General features: G+C 37.2%; 1 protein-coding gene across 2 annotated transcripts in view; it reads right to left on the bottom strand.

Annotated features, from left to right (window-relative positions):
- The window catches only part of RSF1 (remodeling and spacing factor 1), a 163,156-nt gene that overhangs the window by 17,908 nt on the left and 119,109 nt on the right, over positions 1-26,139 (bottom strand). The window contains exons 6-11 of one of the 2 annotated variants that reach the window (XM_055283029.2): positions 21,630-23,395; positions 19,395-19,601; positions 14,497-14,601; positions 12,447-12,526; positions 6,443-6,497; positions 4,730-4,839 (exon numbers count right to left, since the gene is read on the bottom strand). In XM_055283029.2, the coding sequence (XP_055139004.1) occupies positions 4,730-4,839; positions 6,443-6,497; positions 12,447-12,526; positions 14,497-14,601; positions 19,395-19,601; positions 21,630-23,395 (2,323 nt within the window). Of the gene's footprint in view, positions 1-4,729; positions 4,840-6,442; positions 6,498-12,446; positions 12,527-14,496; positions 14,602-19,394; positions 19,602-21,620; positions 23,396-26,139 lie in introns of both variants that reach the window. The other variant, XM_055283028.2, reaches the window with a different exon arrangement.

The following is a 26,139-nucleotide window of genomic DNA, read 5'->3' on the forward strand; positions in this document are numbered from 1 at the left end:
TTTTAGGCTTTTCAGACAATGCAGTCTCTGTTGTAACTACTCAACTCTGCTATTGTAGGGCAAAGCAGCTACAGACAACATGTAAGTAAATGATACAGACATATTTCAATAAAACTTTATGAGCATTAAAATTTGAATTATAGGTAATTTCCATACAATTTTCACAGGATATCTTTTTTTTTTTTATCCTTTTCTTCAAGCATTTATAAAAACCACTTTGAGGTCACGTTGTACAAAAACTAGAAGTGAGCTGAATTTAGCCCACAGGCCATAATTTGCCAACTCCTAATTATACAAATCACATGGCAAAGTAAGTAAAACAAAATTACAGTTCCATAAATACTATTAAGTCCTAATAATATGTCTGGGCACAGTGGCTTACATCTGTAATCTCAGCACTTTGGGAGGCCAAGGCAGGCAGATCACTTGAGCGCAGGAGTTCAAGACCAGCTTGGGCAACATGGTGAACCCCTGTCTCTATAAAGAATACAAAAAATTAGCTGGGTGTATGGTGCGTGCCTATAGTTCCAGCTACTTGGAGGGCCGAGACAAGAGGACTGCTTGAGCCCAAGAGGCAGAGGATGCAGTAAGCTGAGAATGCACCATTGCACTCCAGCCTGGGGGACAGGGTGAGACCCTGTCTCAAAAAAAAAAAAAAAGAAAAGAAAAGAAAAAAGTCCCAATAATAGGGCTATATTATTACTGCTATTGAAATTATTACTGAAATTCATACGCAAATGGTTAAAATTTTAGAACTAGGTAAAAGTACTTCTTGAAGCTGTTTACCTTGACTTAAAGAAAAGGATCAAGACTAAAGGATTCCTAAGATTTCTTCACATATAAAATGCCTTTTACACTTCAGGGCTCAGCCAAAAGGATGAAGTAACTTGTTTAAAACTATGCTAAAAATGGTAATTACTAGCCATGTGTGGCTATTTATATATTTAAATTCGTTAAAATTTAAAATTCTGTTCCTCACTAGACATAATTCAAGTATTCAATAGTCACATATGGCTATGGCCACCATATCAGACATCAAAGAAATAGAACATTTCCATCACCAGAGAATATTGAAGAGGGTGGGATTACGGGCACACAATGGATTAACAACAGCATCAAAACTAAAAGCTGGGGCTGGGTGCAGTGGCTCAGCACTCTTGGGAGGCTGAGGCAGGAGTATAACTTGAGCCCAGGAGGTTGAGACCAGTCTGGGCTATATGGTGAGACCCTGTATCTACAAAAATTAAAAATTAAAAAAATTAGCCAAGTGTGATGATGTGTGCCTGTAGTCCTAGCACTCTGGGAAGCTGAGGAAATAGGACTGCTTGTGCATAGGAGTTCGAGGCTGCGGTGAGCTGTGATCGTGCCACCGCACTCCAGCCTGTGCGACAGAGTGAAATCCTGTCTCAGAAAAAGACTAAAAGCTGGAGGCTGGAAGTGGCTGTATACACCCATAGTCCCAACTACTTGGGAGGCTGAGGCAGTAGGATGGCTTGAGCCCAGGAGTTGGGAGTCCAGTCTAGGCAACATAACAAGACCCCGTCCCTAAAAACTAAATATCCTGCCTTCTGAGTTAGAATATATAATTTCAAAGGACTCACAAATTTCAGATCTAGAGCTCTTCTTTTACAATGTAATTTTTACTGGCTGCATAGTATCTCACCTTACAGATGTACCACATTTAGCTAAAACAGTTTATTTCCAATTTTTCACAATTGCAATATTATGAGAAACATTCTTGTAGCTGTAGTGTGGATTTTTCTTAAGTTCTGAGAAAGTAAAACTCAGCACATCCATTCACTAGGGTAGAATAGCAGATACAGATAAAGCCAGATGCCAGATGCAAAGTTAACTGAAAACAGCATTTGTCCTGAGGACAGGGTGCAGCTGTAAGGTGGCATAATAACCTATTTCTCTGAGTGACTACTTTCTTACTGAGAAATTTGTTTGCTAAAATCAAAGACCATCAGAAACTTCCGGCATCTGAAACTATTTTACAAAGAATGAAACATCCCACTCTTGCCTTAATGATAATCTAAGTCATTTTTAATGCAACTAAACAGCCTTGATTTATATCCCAGATGCAGAGCTTCAGATAAAAGATTTCTGAATACAACTCTCCATGTATCTATATTCCCTTGGTCTTGGTTGTCTCATCTGTGATAGTGGATTAACACAGATTATCCCTTTAAGCTCTAAAATCATATACGAATAAAATAGGAATTTAGGGTAAACTACGTTTTTTCATATAAAATGTATTGTGTAATGCATTCATTTATACTCTACCTAGTTCCAAAATGACTGACATATTACAAAACAACTCAAACATGATATGTATTTCATTCATACATGCTTATGTGCAATTTCCTTCCTTCCCTCCTCCCTGCCACCCTCTCTCTTACAGTCTCTCTATGATGCCCAGGATGGTCTTGAACTTCTGGGCTGAAACAATCCTCCTGCCTCAGTCTCCCAAAGTACTGGGATTTCAAGTGTAAGCCACCATGCCCAGCCAATTTATGTGCAATTTCATTTGTGAGAAACACTAGGTGAATGCAGAAAACTACACCTAGCTGAACTGAGTTGCACAGGAATCTACAAAACACACACACCTAAGACACCTACCAGTAACATCACTTCACTATGTGTTATAATAAAACTATAGCCTTTTGCATCTGATGTTATACTTTTCTGATTTCAGATAAACCTCCTTCTGCCACCACACCATAATTTACAAACTGCAATTCTCTGCTTCCACAGACAAGCTTCAGGTCTTTTTTCAGTATAAAACGCCACAATTAATGTAGTATTTATGTATTTCTTGTTTATTTAACATATGTAAAATGGCGCTCTCATTTTTAGTAGATTCCTATCTTTTTTAATTTGTCGTTATTGAAGTTTTTAATGTATGTCTCTAACCCCATATTTTCCATAATCCCTATGGTTTTTCCTGTATAATTTTGCACAGCATGGTGATTTTTAAAAATACATGTTATGTTGCAGCAGAACTGACTTCACATTTGCACTTTCCATCTGTCAGCTTTGACTTCATACACATAGAAGAATACTTTTTATTTTTTGAAGTATTTTTTTAAAGACTAGGATGGGCACTATTCCTATATATATGTGATTTTACCCTTACTGATTCTACCATATTTTTATAAAGTTTTAACACTAACAATAGAAGCAAATTCTTCCATGATTACTGATGCAAGTTTACAAGAAGCAAGTTCAAAGTTAAGAGTTTCATAAAATCCACTGTTTTCCTTTTCCAGTTATTCAAGTTAAAAAACTGCTCTGGTGTTATCCCAGCAGATTTTAGAAGCTGTAGGCCAAAAAATGATCTAAAATAACTAAAATATAATTTATTTATTATTTGAATGAGACAGCATGATTTAGTGGAAAGAACACTAGACTGGAAGATAGGGTTTTAGAAGATAAGGTTTCTAGGAATAGCTACTAACAGTGACCATGGAAAACTCTCTCTGGTATCTTTGGTGTTAAAAGGTAAACCAGGTAATATTTACTGATTCTTTCACTTAGGTACTTATGGAGCATTAACTATCTGTCAGCACTATGCTAGGTATAGGGGACACAAGTCCATGTAAAATAAGCATGGTCTATTTTACATGGACCATTCATGTAAAATAGACCATTCATGTAAAATAGGTCCATTCATTAGGACCTTCATGCTAACAATCTAGTGATGAAGAAAAATGTTAATAAATCATCACAACCACACTCATTACAATTATAAGTGCTTTCAGGGAAAAGAACTGGTTGCTATGAAGGCACATAATGGGGGGATTTGATCTAGAGGAGGTTAACAAGCTAAAACTGAAAAGGAAATTGCAGGTAAACAGCATGTGCAAAGGGACTAAAAGGCGATGCAGCAAATGCAGAGAGTTTGTAAGAGAGAATGTGATAAGATAGAGTTGGAGAAGGAAGTAGAGATGAGACTATGCAGTGCCTTACTGGCCTTGTTAGAAGTATCAATGCTTGGCCGGGTGTGGTGGCTCATGTCTGTAATCCCAGCACTTTGGGAGGCTGAAGTAGGCGGATCACGAGGTCAAGAGGTTGAGACTATCCTGGCCAACATGGTGAAACCCCATCTCTACTAAAAATACAAAAATTAGCTGGGCGTGGTGGCGGGTGCCTGTAGTCCCAGCTACTTGGGAGGCTGAGGCACAAGAATCCCTTGAACCCGAGAGGTGGAGGTTGCAGTGAGCCGAGATGGTGCCACTGCACTCCAGCCTAGCAACAGAGCAAGACTCCATCTCGAAAACAAACAAACAAACAAACAAACAAACAAACAAAAATAATCCTTATCCCAAGAGCTATGGAAATCTGATAAAGTACGTTAAAGCAAAAGAGGATGACATGAACAGATTTACATTTGGAAAAGATCACTCTGCTCTAAAATTCTATGACTAGGCCGGGCACGGTGGCTCATGGCTATAATCTCAGCACTTTGGGAGGCTGAGGAGGGCAAATCACCTGAGGTCAGGCATTCGAGACCAGCCTGGCCAACAAGAGCGAGACTCAGTCTCAAAAAAAAAAAAAAAAAAAAAAAAAAAAAAAAAAAAAATTCTATGACTAAAGATGGAAGGCAAGAAATATACACAAAACTGCTAATAATCAGCATGATAGGAAAAGCACATACTTCTGGATCATGCTGTGTACTTGCAAAATCAATCCTCTTTCACTGTAGACATTTCCATACACTTCTTACCTGTAGCTTATACATTTCCTTGTTCTTGTTGACCTCCTTTCAAGCAAGTTTGCTTTGGATTTTTTTGAATCTTTTTTCTTTTCTTCTTGATCTTCAGAAAAGTCTGGCTCCTTAAAAAATATGATAATAAGCATCGAGGTTATTCCTTATGACAGAACAAAGTTCCTTGGGATAAATAGTTTTGTAATCTCCACCTAGGTAGCACATGTGAAAGGTTTGAAAAAGTTTGAGATGATCCCCTCCAAAAGTGAATAAACATGGCAACACTGAGTATACAGATTAAAAAGCATGCTGGTGATTAAAGGATGAAACCCTTCTGTATTAAAATTCTTATGCTTTTTTGAGTTTATAACCAGTACTTGTTTTAAAACAGTCATGATGAAGTTTTTCCATTGATAAATAATTTAATTTGCAATAGAAGATGTTCAACAAGTATGCTGCGTGAATGAAAGATTTAGAAGAAAGGGTTTGCTACTCAAAGAAATAACTTGACAGGTCATTTAAGCTTGTGATTTAATTAAGCCGGAATGAAATTACTTACACACATTTTTACAAATTACAAAAATCTACAAATTATGTAAATTACAAACCACATTTTATGCACTTTCACTCATGATATATCCACCTTAGTTATAAATTAGACTAATAAATGCAAAACAAAGGTAATCCTTCAAAAAACCCAAACTGTGTCGAAAAATACAGACTGAAGTTTTCAACAATCCCCCAAATAAAAATTAAAAATCAAATCTCCCCAAACTCTTCTTTAGTCATTTTACATAAACAGCATGCAAAACAAGCTAACAACACATTATAAAGTTCAGGGTAAAAACAGAAAACATACTCCAAAGGTAAAAGCGGTAACTTTAGTTTAGATGTGATATCACATTTTGGAGTTACCTGCATACATAAAATTTCAATCATGAGGGATTATGGGTGATTTCTCGAAGGTCTTAAATTTCCATTTTTTTTTTTTTTTTTTTTTTTTTTTTTTTGAGACGGAGTCTTGCTCTGTCGCCCAGGCTGGAGTGCAGTGACACAATCTCGGCTCACTGCAAACTCCGCCTCCCGAGTTCATGCCATTCTCCTGCCTCAGCCTCTCCGAGTAGCTGGGACTACATGCGCCCGCCACCACGCCCGGCTAATTTTTTGTATTTTTGGTAGAGACGGGGTTTCACCGTGGTCTCAATCTCCTGACCTTGTGATCCGCCTGCCTCGGCCTCCCAAAGTGCTGGGATTACAAGGGTGAGCCACTGCACCCGGCCTTAAATTTCCATTTTTAATACTGGTATATCACAGATTTAAAACCACTGTCCAGGCGTGGTGGCTCACATCTATGCTCACATCTATAACCCCAGCACTTTGGGAGACCGAGACAGGCGGATCACCTGAGGTCAGGAGTTCGAGACCATCCTGGCCAACATGGTGAAACCCTGTCTCTACTAAAAATACAAAAATTAGCCGGGTGTAGTGGCGGGCACCTGTAATCCCAGCTACTCAGGAGGCTGAGGCAGGAGAATTGCTTGAACCCAGGAGGCAGACACTGCAGTGAGCCGAGATTGCGCCATTGCACTCCAGTTTGGGTGACAAGAACGAAACTCCATCTCAAAATAAATAAATAAATAAATAAAACCACTAACATTACATAAGGTGGGTAAAATTTTAGAGCAATTATGACAATCTCCCATTTAAAAACATTACAAATCAGAAACTTACTTGTGGAGGAATGATGTTTTCAATACTGATACCAACATACACCAAGCGTTCTTTTCTTTAGGTGAAAAACAAACAAAATAATGAGATTTGCTGAAAATAAAATTGTTATATAAACATCATGAATACACATAATGTTAAAATTACAATTTCAGGTTAACAGCAGAGGGTAAGTCACAGAAATGTTAGCTATTTATTTATTTATTTATAGACAAGGTCTCACTCTCTTGCCCAGGGTGGAGTGCAGTGGCACAATCTCAGCACACTGCAACCTCTACTTCCTGGGTTCAAGTGATTCTGCTGCCTCAGCCTCGAAAGTAGCTGGGATTACAGGTGACAGCCACCACAACCAGCTAATTTTTGTATTTTAGTAGAGATGGGGTTTTGCCATCTTGGCCAGGCTGGTCTCAAATTCCTGGCCTCAAGAGATCCACCCACCTTGGCCTCTCAAAGTGCTGGGATTATAGGTGTGACCACTGCTCCTGGCCCATGTGAGCTATTAAATATAAAACTTTAATATAGTATTAGTATGTGTGGGGAGCTCAGCATTTCCTAGGGTTAAGATAACAATATCTTTCAGAAATGACTTACATTGGTGAAATAAAACCTATAACTGAAATAAGACAAGCGACTTCATCAAGAGTCATGCTGTGACAAGTTTATAAGATTAGATGGAAAGCCACCTTTGATTAGACAAATTAGATCTTTGCTATGCTGAGGAAAGTTTTTAGTAATATTTTGGGTATATGTATAAACAATTATAATCTCATGGTAATAAATACTGCTATAAAAATTATGTAAACAAAACCTTATCAAGGTCCCAGTGAATGACACTGAGACCATTCATTCCTTGCTGTTGAAAGAAAAAAAAGCAATGCAGACATATAGCTCTGTGCTCTAGAAGGCCACAACTGAAGATAACTAGAGGCAGGAAATAAAGACTTGAGCCAATGACATCTCCATAGTTTCATTTCCAAGAAACAAACCTTTGTTGATTTTAATTAAATTATATATTAAAAAAACAGCAAGATGGCTGGGTGTGGTGGCTCATGCCTGTAATCCAAAGCAGGAGGTCCCTCGACGCTAGGAATTCAAGACCAGCTGGGCAACACAGTGAGACGCCTGTTTCTATAAAAATCGAAAAAATAAAAATTGGCCAGGTATGGTGGCACACACCTATTGTCCCAGCTACTCAGAAGGCTGAGATAGGAAGATTACTTGAACTCAGGAGTTGGAGGTTGCAGTGAGCTTTGATCATGCCACTGCACTCCAGCCTGGGCATCAAGAGTGAGACCCTGTCTCAAAAAAAAAAAAAAAAAAAAAAAAAAAAAAAAAAAAAGCAGGTGTTTTCCCTGGTTCTCTCAAAGTTAATCCAATTCAAGAACAGCTGAGCTCTGACATGCCTCTGTATGTTAAATTGAACTGAACTGAAATAGTAACCATTCTGTCTCTCTCTGCTTGTAATGTTCCTTATGTAAGGATATTAATGTAACCAGCGGGCTAGGTCTTTTAGAGTGCAGCCTTTAGTGCCCTGCTAACAAGAATATTCATGGTCTTTTTAGAGATAGGTTGTGATGCTATTAAAACCGGTATGTTTAAAAATCATTCAGTGGATTTCTAAAACATCAGATTTCACAGAGCATCACACCATCAGGTCTGTAGACAGTTGCTGGCTAGCCACTAAATACTCACTGAAATGTACATCCATCCCTCTTTTCCACAAGACTGTAGAGACCTCTATGGTAAAGACCACATTATATACTTCCTCATTTGATTACACTCATTGGCATAAAGTAGGTACCCAATACATGTTGCTTAAATGTTGAATGAATGCATAAACAAGGGTTGCTTACGGAGTAAACAGGGAGTAAAATGCTCTTGTATTATGACATAGGGAGTAAGTACGTCTCTCAGCAGCTAGGATGAATGCTAAATAAGTTATTTCACAGATTTTTAAAAAGTGAATATAAGTGCTTACTTTAGAAAACTGAATGACGATGGCTAGAATTTACAGCTAGTATTTATTTTAGAAACACACATTTTGCTGTTTAGAGCTCCTAAGATTCATATATATGTGTGTGTATACATGCACACACACACATACTTGTATTCTAGGAACTATATACAACCAAAGCTTTGTTAACCAGATTATTAGGGAGAATCAGCAAACACCAACAACAATCCGTTAACTGGCTCTGTGCCAGACTGGTCTTCCTGTAACAGTAACTTTCCGCTCCTTTCTATACACAATCTGAGAACTTAGTATGTGATATAAAGTCATAATTACAGATGTCCTCTTAAAGGATGACATTTAAAGCCAGGTGTGGTAGCTCACGCCTGTAAACCCATAATTTTGGGAGGCCAAGGTGGGTAGATCACTTGAGGCTAGGCGTCCGAGACCAACCTGGCCATCATGGCAAAACCCCATCTGTACTAAAAAATACAAAAATCAGCCGGGGGTGGTGGCGTGTGCCTGTGGTCCAAGCTACTCAGGAGGCTGAGGTGGGAGGATCACTTAAAGATGGGAGGCAGAGGTTGCAGTGATCGTGCCACTGCACTCTAGCCTGGGTGACAAAGTGAGACTCTGTCTCCAAAAAAAATAAAAAAGATGACATTTAAATAAAGAGTAGGAGAGAAAGTAAAGGAACGAGTAAATTGGAGACAGTAATATAAACAAATATTGTGGCATACTTTAAAACATAAATTTCTAAAAATCAAAATATTTCATAATTGCAGTGGCATATCCTATAGTATATGAGGCTGTTGTCAAAATTTTTTCACCAGGCTTTTACACATATAAATGGTATACGCATCAAAGGGCTCCAAAGAATAAGCAGGTAAGAAATTCTTAGTGGTTTACATTCTTGGCTTTTAGAAAGAATACATTCTCGGCTGGGAGAAGTGGCTCATGACTGTAATCCCAGCACTTTGGTAGGCCCAAGGCAGGTGGATCACTTAAGGTCAGGAGTTCAAGACCAGCCTGGCCAACATGGTGAAATCCCCATCTCTACTAAAAATACAAAAATTAGCTGGGCATTGTGGTGTGTGCCTGTAATCCCAGCTACTCGAGAGGCTGAGGCAGGAGAATCGCTTGAACCCGGGAGGTGGAGGTTGCAGTGAGCTGAGACCCTGCCACTGCACTTGAACTCCAGCCTGGGTGACAGAGCGAGACTCCATCTCAAAACAAAACAAAATTCTCTTCCTTAGTGGGTGAGCCTATTAGCTATCTACATTTCTGAGACAAATCAGCTTCAGGACATGGGAAAACTGCTAATTTCTGAAAAGGATAAGCAGATTTGAGCAAGATGGAGGCAAAGGAAAAATCTAGTTTTTATTTGTGATTTAATTTAAATACCTTTAGTTACATCTTTTGCAGTGTCAAAAATAAAAACAAGAGAAAGAGTACATCAAAATAGTCCTAGTAATTTCATACAGGATCATTCTTTATTTTTTAAAATGTTCTTGGAAGATATTCCAAATATCTGAAACACAAATAGTTTATGGAAATAATCCAGGGTTTAGCTGGGTGTGGTGATGGGCACCTGTAGTCCCTCCTACTTAGGAGGTTGGGGCAGGAGGATCCCTTGAGCCCAGGAGTTCCAAGACCAGCCTGGGCAACATAGTGAGACCCTGTGTTCAAAAAAAAGAAAGAAAGAAATAACCTAGCATTTCTCAGTTCAAAGTACTTTTATGTCCTAGTCAATTTGAGAGATTAACTTGCCTTTAAACTAAGTAGCATCCATTACGAGCCAGAATGCTCAAACTGGGTAGTAAAAAACACAAAACCTTTAGGTTCTGGAGGCTGAATCCATTTTTAAGGTTCACCTTTGCACAAGGTAAAGTGAGAGGATCATGGGACAAGCTGATTGCCTTAAGGCAAGCTAAATTTGGAGGGCGAGACTATGAGTCAGGGGATATAAGGTAAAGAAGTAGCAAATGAAGGTAAAATCAGGAGATAATGCTTAGATTTCCTCAATCATACTAGTGTATAAACGGGCATCAAGTCCTACGACAGATTAATCCTCTGAAAATTCTCCCCAACACCTCCACCTTATTATCACAATGCCTGCCCTAATTCAGGACTTACAGACTCTCAGGTTTGCTATTCCAAAAGTCCCAACTCTAATTCATTCTTCTGTTACCAGAGCATTTTTTTCTGAAATAAAGATATACTTACATATGTCTCCTTTGATGGCCGCCCCTCTTTCTATAGAGAATAAGTCAAATTCCCCAGCCTGGAAAGCTATTCGCAATTTGGCCTTACTCAGCTTTTACAAAAATCTATCTCCTACCATTCCTCCTGTCACTTTTACACTTTGCGTTTGCTCATGTTTGTGTTCTTTGTCTGAAATATGTTCATCGGTATAACCTCAATTTATCTTACAAGGCCTCTCTTGAGAACCCCAAATCCTATGAGAACTAAAATCCTCCTCCACCATGTTCCTGTATGGCTTTTAATATACCTCCACTTTTCCATTTTATTGTATCATTGGTTCATATGTCTGTACTATATTATTGGTTCATATGTCTGTATTCTCTAATAGAAGGTGAGTTCCATCTAAACAAGAGCTTTGTTTTTGATCTTTCCTCTTCAGTTTGGTACATAGTAGGTGAAAATCAATGTTCAGAAATAGATTAATTAAAGAAGGTACAAATAAATATGAACTATTGTCCTGATTATGAATCCCCTTTTAAAGATTAGGCTCAAGTTCAGTTTTAAGAACTTCATCTAAGAACCCTTCTCCGGGCTGGGCACGGTGGCTCACGCCTGTAATCCCAGCTCTTTGGGAGGCCGAGGCGGGTGAATCACAAGGTCAGCAGTTCGAGACTAGCCTGGCCAGTATGGTGAAACCCCATCTCTACTAAAAATACAAAAATTAGCCAGGTGTGGTGGCAGGCGCCTGTAGTCCCAGCTACTCAGGAGGCTGAGGCAAAAAAATCACTTGAACCTGGGAGACGGAGGTTGCCGTGAGCCGAGATTGTGCCACTGCACTCCAGTCTGGGCGACAAAGCGAGACTCCATCTCAAAAAAAAGCCTTCTCCAACTGCTTTAGGCCACCACTGCAATGCTATATTGAAAAGAGGGGCATCTCTTACACTTAGTAGGACACAATTCAGCATTTAATACTCTTTATTTCACCAATGTTAGCTGCCCACCCAAGGAGATGACAGGGATAAATAAATTACAGACCAGTTCTTATAGTTCTCTTGTATTCTCTACAATACTTAGTTATGGACATACCTTCCACAATACTTGGGCCAATATTTATTCAGAGAAGGTTCTGACAAATACTTTATTTATTCATTTATTTATTTATTTTGAGACAGAGTCTCACTCTTGCCCAGGCTGCAGTGCAGTGGTGTGATCTTGGCTCACCGCAAAGATTCTCCTGCCTCAGCCTCCGAGTAGTTGGGACTACAGGTGTGCACCACCACACCCAGCTGATTTTTGTATTTTTAGTAGGGACAGGGTTTCACCATGTTGGCCAGGCTGACCTCAGGTGATCTGCCTGCCTCGGCCTCTCAAAGTGCTGGGATTACAGGCGGGAGCCACCATGCCCAGTTAGTTCTGATAAATACTTCAGATAGAAAGTTGGCAAACATTTCCTGTAAAAGGAAAGATAATAAGCATGCAAGCTTGGCAGGTCATAAGGTCTCTGTTGCAACTACTCAATGCTGCTGTCACAGGGCAAAAGTAGCCACAGACAATACATAAACAAATGAGAAAGGTCATGTTCAATAAAACTTTATTCACAGACAATAAAATTTGAGTATCATGTAATTTTCATGTGTCATGAAATATGATTCTAGTTTTTTCCCCCCAATCATTTAAAAACATAAAAAACATTTTTAGTCAGCAGGCAGTACAAAAACAAAAAGGAGGCTGGATTTGGCCCACAGGCCACAGTATGCCAATCCTTGTTTTCGATGGATCCATTTATCCATACAATGAAACAATTCTGCTCTCATATTCCCAAACAAAACATTAACATACATATAAAAATACCTTCGTTCGGCACGCTCTTTCTTCTTTAAGGCAACATCCAAATCCTGCAACTGTTCCTCTAATTTTTCACAGAGCAGTTTCTGAAGAAGCAAAATAGATAAGAGTCATTTTAAACAACTTTTAGCTATCATTTATTACATACATGTTAACTTCATGGGTAGTGTGCTCTGAGAGCTGGTAAGGGACCACATAGTAAGTGAACAATGAAGTTTTCCTGTGTTTAATTAAACACATCTTTTGAACAGAAGATTAGCACAGTACCTTTGAAATAAAGCACACGTTAAAGAAACATATAGCTTTGCCAAAAGAAACGCATTCTGTGCCTATCCTACTGGCAATAGTCAATGTTTAAAATAGCATTTGGTTCAACATGTGTATGTAACAGTGATTATACTTTTTAAAAAAGATCCCAAGATGTTTTAAAGGGAGAAGGTTATGTGTACGATAAAACATAATGATGCCAAAAACTATTTTTTAAAAAAGAGACTGGGCTGGTGTGAGTGCCGTGGTATTTACAACTAACTGATCACAACCAGTTACAGATTTTTTTGTTCTTTCTCCACTCCCACGGCTTCACTTGACTATCCTCAAAAAAAAAAAAAAAAAAAAAAGAGAGAGACTGGAAAAAAATACACAAACAATGCTACACAGTTACTGAGTCAAAACACAGCTGAAAAATGTAATTGATAATAAAGCTGTGCTAAGCCACAGAAGCCCATTTCACTGAAAAATGCATAAAGCTCATCATTTTATTTTATTTTATTTTATTTCATTTTTTGAGACAGATCTCACTCTGTCACCCAGGCTGGAGTGCAGTGGCACAATCTTGGCTTACTGCAACCTCTGTCTCCCGGGTTCAAGTGATTCTGGTGCCTCAGTCTTCTAAGTAGCAGGGATTACAGGCGTGTGCCACCAGGCCTGTCTAATTTTTGTATTTTTAGTAGAGATGGGGTATCATCATGTTAGTCAGGCTGGTCTTGAATTCCTGTGATCTGCCTGCCTTGGCCTCCCAAAGTTCTGGGATTATAGGCATGAGCCACCACGCCTGGCCAAACTTTCATCATTTAAAAAAAATAATTATTACTACTTTTAAATTTTTTAGAGATAGGGTCTTGCTATGCTGACCAGGCTGGTCTCAAACTCATGGCCTTGAGTGATCCTCCTGCCTCAGCCTCCCAAGGAGCTGGGACTATAGCTATTGCTACCATGCCTGGCTTAATCCATCAAAATTGTTTTTTTCTTTTGATACAGAGTCTTGCTCTGTTGCCAGGCTGGAGTACAATGGCGTGATCTTGGCTCACTGCAACCTCCGTCTCCCGGGTTCAAGCAATTCTCCTGCCTCAGCCTCCCAAGTAGCTTGGACTAAAGGCATGTGCCACCACGCCCAGATAATTTTTGTATTTTTAGTAGAGATAGGGTTTCACCATGTTGGCCAGGATGGTCTCGATCTCTTGACCTTGTAATCTGCCCACCTCGCCTCCCAAAGTGCTGGGATTACAGGTGTGAGCCACTGCGTCTGGCCTAATCTATCATTTTTAAGGCAAATGAAAGTAGGTTTGTGAGAGAAAAGTAACCAATGAGCACAGTAGCACTGAAATAACCTGATTCTTCAGTTTCTAAAAGAAATTTGCCTAAGATAGAAGAGAATCTATGTTTCTCCTAACCCTGATAACACCATCTATAAAACTACCGACAAATACAAAGTAGGTAGAAACCAAAAAAGAGGATGAAACAAAGTGATACACAGGAAGAAACATATATCCTTCCTTCTACATATCTACACTTGGTGCTTTTTGTGCTTTTAACAAATACAAGAAAAAAATCATTCATAATTTTACAAAACTTGGAGGGCTTCTGATACCTGCTTTGGAAAAAAAAAACAAAAAGGAAAACCTAAAAGCTATTAATAAGCGGTAGAAATCTAAACAGAGGTAAATACTATTTACACATTGCTTTGAAGTTTAAAAATATTCATTCAGTAGCTATTAAACAGTTATTAATTTGAATACAAACTCAAAGACTACAAAAACAGAAGTGGGTGGGGTCTTACATGTTGGCAAGGTGGGCAGAACCATTCTCCATCTGGGATGATCATCAGAGGAGGGCGAAGGCAGGCAGTATGGTATCCACTATCGCAAGAGTCACACAGAAGAATCTGAAATAACCACAGTGATGTCAACCTAACTATGAATAAAATTCAATGACTCTTAAGTTAAAGACATTTCAATATTTCTGAGTACTATACTGCAAAGCATTCTTTATTTGCATAAAGCTAGTAAATAAAAAAGCTCTGATGATTAGGGATCTGACATTAATTAATTTATTTATTTGATGGAGTCTCGCTCTGTCACCCAGGCAAGAGTGCAATGGCGCAATCTTGGTTCACTGCAACCTCCGTCTCCCAGGTTCAAGCCATTCTCCTGCCTCAGCCTCCTGAGTAGCTGGTACTACAGGTGCCTGCCACCACACCCAGCTAATTTTTATATTTTTAGTAGAGACAGGGTTTCACCATGTTGGTCAGGATGGTCTTGATCTCCTGACCTTGTGACCCACCCGCCTCGGCCTCCCAAAGTGCTGGGATTACAAGCGTGAGCCACCGCGCCCGGCCCTAAAAAAGAGTTAAGTTATAAAATTTAGTTAAAAATAACAAGTCCTTTCTGACCTAGAGTTAGAATCCTTTTTCATTCAGTATATAGTCATAAGGGCTATAACAACACATTCCTTACAACAAAGTTTTAAAGCTCAAGTATCAAAGACTACTCTACCACACAGAATTTTTAAAACACAAAAAATTTCCATTTTAAATAGCATTTCAATTACTTACCTGTAAGAAACACTCATGGTTCTTTTTATCATGTAAATTCAAATAAGGAAGAGACTGAGGTATAGAAAAGGAATACAACTACATTCAGAACCAACATCATGTAATACAAAGGTTCGTAACATCACTTAGTCTTATAGTTTTATCGGTATTTGAGTTTAAGAGGACCAAGGTCTAAAACTTAACATAGTATATTCAAAAATGTTTAACTTAAAAGAAAACTTTTTACTTTTAAATAATTTTAGATTTACAGAAGAGTTCCAAGATGGTACAAAGCTCTCTTATCTCCTTCACCCAATTTTCAACACTGTTACCTCATATAACTATGGTACATTTATCATAACTAAGAAATTAACATCAATACTATAAACTAAACAGGTTATTCAGATTTCACAAGTTTTTCCACTGATGTCCTTTTGTTGATTTTGAATCTTGCATATCCCATTGCATTCAGTTATGTTTTGTTAGTATCCCCCAGTACGTAACCATTTCTTGGTCCTTCTTTGTCTTCCCTGACCGACAGTTTGAAGAGTACTATATTAGTCAGTTATTTTTGGTAGACTGTCCTGAAATTTGAGTTTGTTTGATGTTTACTCATGATTAGACTGGGGTTCTGGGTTTTGGAAGAACCCACAGAGGGGAAGTGCCCTGCTCACTGCATTGTATCAAGGGATACATGTTATCAATATGACTTACTACTGCTGGTATTAACTTTGGTCACTTGGTTAAAGTAGTATCCGTTAGTTTTATCCCCTCTAAGGTTACCTTCCGTACTCTATTCTCAAGATAAGTGCAGCCCACACTCAAGGGTAAGGGAATTAAGCTTTCTAGAAGTATGAGTATCAAATAATTTGTGGATATATATTAAAATCTCAACAGTAATAAATCAATAAATACCTTGGGGGAGATGCACTGAAGCTATGCCAATATCTTCTCTCTCCTTAAAGATCTGCTCACTAGTTTTAGCATTCGCTGGGGATTTTGCTTGCAATGATTATTACTGTGGTGTTCTGATGGTGATTTCCTATCTCCCTTAGGCCTTCTACATATGTTATTAGGAATTATTCTGTAAGGAAAATAAGTCTCTTCTTCCCCATATTTGTTTGTTCAATTATTTATATCAATATGAATTAATGATTATTTATTTTATTCTTTGGGTTACAATCCAAAGCTACCATTATGTAATTTGTTGTTGGAACTGTTCTAGCCATGGACACAATGGAAGCTCTTTCAGGTTGTCTCATGTCCATAGGACTTGCCTGCATTTTTTTTTTAAGTACTTCCTTACTTTCTGGCACAACAGGATGTTTCAGGAACATCTTGTATTTTCCCTGCCCAAGCCTTAGAACCAACCATTTCTTCAAGAAGTCCTAGCTCCTTTACTGGATAATGGTACTTAGAAACCAAGATCTGGATGCTCTGAAAGCTCACTGCTACTGGCAACTACTTTTAATCTCTCTCAGAGGACAGCGCTAAGGTATATATGTAGGTATATGTATACACATATATCTTTCTGTGCCTATATTAAAATAAACATGGAGTTCATGCTAGTATCTCCAGTTCTAATCTACCATCATAGGGTTCATCATGGCTCCTATTATTTACACTTTATTTATTTGCTCAACCCTAGTATAGACGAAGTTTCTGCAATCCTAACCTGTACCATGGGGGTGGGAGGAGGCACACCATTACAGTGCATCACCACTTGCTCCCAATACCCAGGGTTTGGTACTTAATTACATTGGTATTATACTTCCGGTATACAGTTGATTACATAGGCACATGTGGACTAACCTGGCCACCTAATCAATTTATCACATAGTTTCTATAAAACGTAACCTAAATTTCAAATATCAAAATTACAGGCAAACTTTTAGAATTTATTTCTAAAGTGAAGATTGCTTCTAGTCTGCAGTAAAGGTAAAGTCTCACTAAATAAATACTACCATGTAAGATTTCCAAGCCTCAGGTAATAATTCATTTATTTTGACTAAAACATCTGGAAAATCCCTTAGAGTTCTATATTCATTTATACATTTATTGCTTTTCTGCTGTTAAAGCTGAATTAAGACAAGGACCATGCCTTTCTAGCTCAGCAGCATATTCTTACGATTTAACATATAATAGCTGCTTGATATTTTGACTTGAGGATTATCCTTAAGCACTTGGCACAAGAAATCTACCATATTTGGGATCTTCAGTTTCCAGTGTCATTCACAATATAATTTCTGCTCACCCCATTTTATTTCTCATTTCTTCACATCAGTTCATTACAGCAGCCTTTGCTGCCTTAGGTAAAATGCCCTCTTTTAGTTTAAAGGGACATTAGAAAATGGTAAGGAGAGAACACAAGTGTTGCTTTTTTTCTTGATTTAGAAGGCAGAAAAGACTACTATCTCAAATGTCCTCTTGGCCTTTCTCTGTATAAAAATATTGACTTAACTTGCATAGCCTTGATGATCATAAAATGCTTAGAGGGATCTTCTCAGCATAATTTCAACATCTATTCTTCTCAGAGCTCAAGTCATTCTCTGGCTCTATCTTTTACTTGAGCCTTTAAAAACTACTGGGTTATGATAAACTTCATTGATAATACATTTAGTTTCCAGATATGATATTAACAGTAAGAAAGAAAAGAGTAAGTAAACCAGAATTAACTTTAACCCAGCACATAATATAGATCAGAAACTCTGCTAGGTAACTTTACATGAGCTGTTAAAAACGCCCCTCAGAAGTATGTGGTGTGAGTCCCATCTTACAATAAAGAAATCAAAATATAGAGAAGATGGCTCCTGATAAGTAGTATCCTGATAAGTAGGATCTGAATTCATGCTGTCTGGCCCTATGCTTTTCCCATCACATCATAATGCTTTGCACGAAAAAAGAGCCTGGAGAACCACTTCTTAGGAATTTTCCAAATTTTAGAGGATCTCAAATGTTTCTGGTCCACACGATTCTACTCAGGTAGAAACATCTTTCTTTACATTTTCTTCTACTTAATAGCTGGAGTTTGCCTTTAAAGTAAAATCTGTTCAAAAGAACAGCACAGGTGCATAGAATTAGGTATAAGAAGGCTATTTCCCCAACAGACTCACTTATGAACTGCAAATTATATATATATAGTATATATTATATAAAATGTATTTATATATAATATCTATATATATTATATAAAATGTATTTATATATAATATCTATATATTATATATAATAGATTAGATATTGATTCTCCTGATTCAGGCAACCTTTGAAGAACTTACTTCCTGGGGAAGAAAGCTCCCTATAAATGTAGTACTATTCTTATTGGAATATATCTGGTCTACAATTTATTCTCTTATAAATTAAAAAAAAAATTTTACGTTAAAAAAATTTTAGTCGGTACATAGAGTATATAGGGTACATGTGATGTTTTAATAAAGGCATCTAATGTGTAATAATCACATGGGTATCCATCACCACAAGCATTTATCATTTCTTTGTTTTAGAAACATTTCAACGCCACTCTTTAGCAATTAAAAAAAATTTAAAGCCCTACTACATTATTACTTGACTTACATGTTTTTATAGGAAGGCAGTAAGGCCTTCAGGCCTAATTTACTTAAAGCTGGCACTTCAAAAATATCATTATAAAGTTACCTATTTATCTTACCTATTTATCTATCCAGCTATCCATGCAACAGGGTCTTGCTATGCTGCCCAGGCTGCATTTGAATTCCTGGGCTCAAATCCTCCTACCTCAGCCACCTGAGTAGCTGGAACTACTGGCATGTGGCCACCATGCCAGGCAGAAATACCATTATTAAGTAATTTAAAGGGAAAGAAGAAAAACTTAGAAAGAACAAACTAAAAATACTTGAATACATTTATCAATCTGTGAGAAGAGACTGAGGTGTATTATTATGTAGAGGAAATATTAATATACAAGCCAAGTAGAATGAAAGTAGGATCTTGATCATTGGCCTTCCTACAATTAGGTTATATGAGAAACAGAAATAAAGGTTACTCTGTAGCATACAAGTTATCATTAAGAAATTCAAATAATGATAAAACCCAGAAGAGTTAGGCTGCCCCAGACAACCTCACCATGTCTGTAATATGAGTATTGTTCATTTACATCAGGTACATACTAGCTCAGGATGGTTTGGAAGGCCACATTTTTTGCATGGTTCATCATCATCTGCTAGGATGGCTTCTTCACTTTCCTTTTCTTCTTCCTCTTCTGAAGCTGCAGATGATTTTTCACTGTCAGACCCTTCACTTTCATCATTGCTGGAATATTTCCATCTGCCACGTGTCCGAGAACCAGTCCATCGAACTTTGCCTTTGGGTTTCACCTTGTATAAAATTAAAAAAATTGGGATAATTTGACATAAGAATGTCTTTTAAAAATCTCCTGATTACATGTCCATTGTATAATATTCAGCCAATATACCAAAAAAAGGGGAGAAAATTATTATAGTCTCATCATCAGATATAGCTATGGTTAAATTTTGGTATATATTTCCACTATTTTTTCTACATTTTTGTTTACTTTTTTCTTAAAACCGAATTATAATGAACACTTGGTCTTATATTTTTCCTAGTCACATTCTCCTAACATTACTATAAATGCCATTACATAACTGTTTTTATCTAATCCTCTACTAGACATTTAGGTAGTTGTTTCCCATGTTTTTCACTTTCGTCAACAATGTACTGTATCTTTATAAATACTTTTACACACATCTCTGTGGTTAGGATAAATTCCTTGAAGAGGATTCTGGGTCAAAGGTCATGCACATTTTAAATACTTTATAAGAGAATGATGACTATATTCTCACATATTTTCATGTAAAAATCTAAAATCCTGTATTAGAGCTAAATTTTAAATTTTAAATAAGCCAGAGTGCATATAAAAATCCTGACAAATGTAAAAATATATACATTCAGAGAGCAAATTTATAATGTGATTAACAGCTTTTTATTGCATAGTTTTATACTCTTTTAACTTGTATTTTAGTTTATTCCTACACTATAGGTCTCCAGCAAAGAACAAAATAAGTCTAACAACAAAAGAGGAAACTTAAAAAAAACATTAAAAATTCAGTATCTCAGGGAACACAGGATCACTTACAATGAAGAATGATCTGATCGTTTAAATACATTAAAAAGAAAAGCAGCACTTTTGATTACGATAAATTCCCATAGACTAGCAAAAGACTTGTAAAATATTTTGCTTAAAATAACAAGGTCATAGTTATGACGAATAATACCAATAATAACGAGTAAAATGGGGAAAACAGGCACTGTCATATACTGTAATAAGATGCTATATTAATGGAGCCTTTTGGAGGGCAATGTGGAAGTAGCTATCAAAACTTAAAATATACACGTCCCTTGACCCAGCAATTCCAATTCTAGGAGTCTATTCTAAAGAAATACTCACTCATGTCCAAAAGGATCTTCAATGCAGCATTGCCTGTAATAGTGAAAAATTGGAAACAACCTAAATGTCAACCAGTAAGTGAGTGGTTAAATAAACTGAGGTATATCCACACTATGGAGTACTGTGTGGCCATTAACAAGCAAAAGAGATACTATATCTACGGACACGAAAAGTTCAGAGACACTTTAAGTGAAAAACTCACAGAAAAATGAACATATTTGATCCAATTTCTTTTTTAAATAAGTAAATATTTATGAACATCCACATAAATGCATGAAAAAGGACTGGAGGGCCAGGCACGGTGGCTCACGCCTGTAATCCCAGCACTTTGGGAGGCTGAGGTGGACGGATCACCAGGTCAAGAGATCGAGATCATCCTGGCCAACATGGCGAAAACCCACCTCTACTAAAAATACAAAAATTAGCTGGGTGTGGTGGCACGCTCCTGTAGTCCCAGCTACTTGGGAGACTGAGGCAAGAGAATCGCTTGAACCAGGGAAGCAGAGGTTGCAGTGAGCTGAGATAGTGCCATTGCACTCCAGCCTGGCGACAGAGCGAGATTCTGTCTCACAAAAAAAAAAAAAAAAGACTGGAAAGATACTATACCCCAAACTGTTAATAGTGGCAATTATCCCCAAACTGTTAATAGTGGCAATGGGAATTCTCATTCTATAATTCTACAGGTTGGATATTATTTGAATAGTTTACAAGAAGAATATATTCCTATACTATTTTAATTTCTTAAAAAAGTTAAAAGATGACAAGAATATAGAGTATAAGTAAGAGTATAAAGTCTGAAAAGGTATCTCAGACAGAGGAAGAAAGATACTTTTTCAGTTGTCTTTGATGACTAAGTTTTAGACAAAACCAAAAAACCTATTAATATATAGAGACAAATATTTTTAATTAAAATTAAGACAAGTTTTACCTTGCTTACTTTAGAATTTGTATCTTTCTCTGATTTTTTCAAAATTTCCTTTTTGTCAGTTTTTTGCAAAGCTGTTGACTCTTCTTCCACCTCATCTTCTCCTTCCCCTCTTTTTTTATCAGCTTTCTGATCTCTGATCTCAGCCACTTTTGCAGTGGGTCTAGATATTCTTGGAGATCTTCTTAAAGTACGACCCACATTTGTTTTCTCCTCTTCCTTTTCTGTCTTCTCTTGCTTGTTTTCTGGTTCTAGAACTTTGGGGGGAGAATCAGGCTTCTTTTTCCGACTTGATATCCTGATTGTTAATTTGATGCCCTCTTTCTGCCTTTCAGAGGTCATCTCTGTATTTTCTGAGGCAGTGGTTTCTTCTTCAGGAACCAACTTATATTTGAATTTGCTTTTTTGCATAGAACCCTTTGTCTCAGAAGGCTCCTCTACGCCAGAGGTCTGGGCATTGTCTAGATTATCCATTTCTACCTTTGTGAACTCAGAATCCTCTTTTAGGGTTTCTAGGTCTACTTTTTTCACAGACTGACCACCAACAGTACCTGTACTCTGGCATTCTACCACTTCTTTTTCTGAGGCTAGTTTCTCACAGTGGTCAATGATATTAGATGGTGGAGAAGTTTCAGCTGCCTCAGGAGAGCCAGGCTTTTCTGACTCTAGAGCACTCTTTGGAACTTCTTCTGGTATTGGACTCAACCTTTGTGCGTCCTTATCAAGAAAAGTCTTTTTTGACTTCTCTAACTTTTCAAGACATTCTAGGATTGGTGGGCGCTTATCCTTCTTAGTTTTGGGAGACTTCTCTTCACCCTTCATGGTACATGACTCAGTGGAAGATAAAGCAGTTTTTAAAGAGAGATCTTTTGCCATCTCAGAAGACTCAAGAGAAGTTTCCATTTCTGGAGGACCGGGTTCCTCTATTTGTGCTTTTTGACTATGGATCTCTAAGACTGATATTGAACTATCTGCATCTTTCCTCAAAGGGGCTGTTTCTTTCTCAAGCTCACCTGTTTTCATATTTGTTATGACAGAATTTAAGGACTCTGTTCCATTTCCCTCCATGATGATATTTCTGTCTTTAGAGGGGCTATAGCTCTCTTCCTTTGTCTCATAAAACTTTGTCTCTATTGGTTCTGTCTTAAAATTTGGAGCTACCCTTTCATCACTAACTTCTCCATTTACCAGCTGTTTCCCTTCATGACCCAAAGCGGTGATTGTAGAGATCCTTTTACAAGTCTCTTCCTCTTGTTTTATTTCATCTTTCAAAAACTCTTTCGTTGGAGTAACCGACTTACACAAAGGTCCCTTGACTGGACTGTCAAAATCATCACTCAGTTTAATTTCTCGTTTTTTTAGTGGTATCTTGGCCTGCTGGTCATTTTTAAGTTTCTCAGTTTCTTCAGTAGATTTCTCAGTAATTTCGTGAGAAGATTTAATATTGCCACCAAATTCGATCCTTTCAGGCTCCTGTGCCACTGGCTTCTCCATGCTACTTTTGGTATCTTTAGGATCTGCTTTACATTCCTTCACCTCAACTTTAATGGGTTTGACATTTTCCTTGAAGGAATCACTTTCTTCTTTGATAATCTTTTTTTCTTCATTTTCTGGCAAAGGTTTTTCTAGCTTCACTATGACTGGCAGTTTCACAAGTTCCTTTTCATCTTCTTTTTCTTTTTTCACAGTAGTCTCTTCTAGAACATTGGCTGTAGAACGGTTTTCTAAATCCATAGGCTGCTCCTCACTTTTCATCTTTTCACTTTCTTTCTGTTCCTCTAAAAATCAGAAAAAGTTTAATTACATGAATAGAAACTTTCAAGGCTATAAAATATAAGACTTAGTATAATGTATATTTCCATTTAAACCTTCTGTTTTAAAAGAGGTGGCCTCTGTCATTGGATATTTGACAATAAAAAATAAAATCTGACAATGAAGAAAATTACAAAAACTTTGAAATACAACTTCTAGATATTAAAAAAACATTTAGAAAAATTTAGGTTTCTGCTTTTTACTTTTTGTTTTGGTGTTCTCAATGGATTGCAAATATTTATGCAGTTCAAATAATTTATTCAAATTCAAGAGATAGCTTAAAAACATAAAATTGAAAATGCTACCTAAAACATTTCCAGAAGACCATATTTGTTTTAAAAACTGACAACTGTTAAAAGAACTGAGCACTTCATTTCACTGAGGTACCAGGAACACGGCAGTGGGAAAATGAAAAATATAGAAAGACAAAAAGCCCATATCCTATTACCCAGAGGTAATCACTAGTAATATTTTAGGTTACTTTCTTCTGGTCTTGCATATTTTTCACTAAGTTGGTATCATGTTGCCTCAATTTATTCATTGAAACACTGGCACTTTCTTATGATACTTTTATAAAATGATGCCTTTTATAAAAATTGAGTTTAATAATTATATAACATTCCTCAATGTGATCATATTACAATTTACTTTATGAAATGCCACCACTGAACATTTCAGAAGTTAGTACTATACAAAGAAACTGTTTAGATTTATCTGTCAATTCTTCTTTATACCTTATTGGCTATATATTTTCAACTTTTATGGAGTACCTAATACTAGTGCAGATTTAAACATAACCAAAGCTATATTCAGTAAACAGCATAATCTCCGAATACGATTATAGAGACTGCATTCCAGAATTCATTGACTACTAATTTTACATACATTTTTAATCCCTTCACCTTATCCTTGCTACTGAAAAACCTAATTCTAAACAAAGTTCTACTAAGACGTAAATTTTTTTCCTAAAATTTTGAAATCATTCTCATCAAGTTGATAAACCAGTTAGGATATATTTCATGGGAATAATGGGATGGAAAGAAGTGAGAAGATAAAGCAGGATACGTTTTTTGAAATGAAAATTGAACCACCATTTCTTTTACTTCCAATGATGTTGCAAATAAAAAAGCCAAGAACCATTTAGAACCATTCAGTCTGAGAGTTAAGCAAATGTCATCAGTATTTCTTCCTTCTTTACAAAGTCAGTGCCATAGGGAATGCTGCTAAAATATTTCAAGAGATGACAGTAAAAAAAATTTTTTTTAATTCAATATATAAAATAGTCCTACAGCATAAATAAGGTAAGAAAAAAACAGAGATGACAGTAATTACCTAAGTTGTATGTTTTCTCTTTCCCACTGATAAAACAGGTTTAATAAATTCTCATTTATTGAGATTAGCTAGTATATCAGGAAATTTAACTAAATGAATACCTTAACAGTTAAAATACTGATTACTATCTTTAAAAATAACTTCAACCGCCATGTGCGATGGCTCACGCCTTTAATCCCCGCACTTTGGGAGGCCAAGTTGGGCGGATCGCTTGAGCTCAGGAGTTTGAGACCAGCCTGGACAGCATGGTGAAACTCTGTCTCTACAAAAAATATAAAAAGTAGTCGGGGCATGGTGGTGTGTGCTTGTAGTTCCAGCTACTAGGTAGGCTGAGGTGGAAGGATCACTGGAGCCCAGGAGTTCAAGGTTAACCTTGACCCCTGATCATGCCACTGCATTCCAGCCTGGGTACATTTCAGCCTGGGTGACAGAGTGAGATCCTGTCTCAAAAAAAGAAACAAATAAAACAAAACAAAACAAAACAAACTTCAACCCAATACTAAGTGTGTGCTAAACACAAGTTAATATTTTTTATCTCTATTCTATGGTTCAGAAAGTATCTAAAGATTTCATCATGACCCTGATCCAACGTAAAATAAGTTTCTCAGTTTCTTCAGATTTCTCCACGTTTTCATTAGAAGGTAACTGATCTTGGTTTGAGTAACAATACAGCAAAATAAAACAAGAAATGACATTAGGTTCAAGATTCCCAGGTTCACTAACCCTATAGCTAGTGATGCAACTTTGGGTGTGTCACAAACTCACTGATCTTTCTTCATCTATAAATAAAGCAGCTGGACTAAATAACCTCAACTATTATTCTTCGCTGGTGTTATATTTCTTTTATTCTAAAAATGTTAAATTCTTGGTTTTTTGTGTGTTTGGCTTGGTTTTTTGTTTGTTTGTTTTTTTTTTTTTTGAGACGAAGTTTCACTCTTGTTGCCCAGGCTGGAGTGCAATGGCACGATCTTGGCTCACCACAACCTCCACCTCCTGGGTTCAAGCGATTCTCTTGCCTCAGCCTCCCGAGTAGCTGGGATTACAGGCATGTGCCACTACGCCCGGCTAATTTTGTATATTTAGTAGAGACGGGGTTTCTCCATGTTGGTCAGGCTGGTCTCGAACTCCTGACTGCAGGTGATCCGCCCACCTTGGCCTCCCAAAATGCTGGGATTACAGGTGTGAGCCACCGCGCCCAGCCGGCTTGGTTCTTTTAAGAGAAAAAAATGACAACAATTAATATTCTATCTCCTCTAAATTAAATAAATACGTTTCCAAAATAGTGTAGAGAAAGGAAGAACTAGGACAGAATATGAACCTTTAAGCACTATAATAATTAGTAAAAAGGTCAGTTACACAAGCATTTTCCCAAAGTTTG

This window comes from Symphalangus syndactylus, chromosome 6 (assembly GCF_028878055.3).
Source record: "Symphalangus syndactylus isolate Jambi chromosome 6, NHGRI_mSymSyn1-v2.1_pri, whole genome shotgun sequence".
NCBI classification, from domain to species: Eukaryota; Metazoa; Chordata; class Mammalia; order Primates; family Hylobatidae; genus Symphalangus; species Symphalangus syndactylus.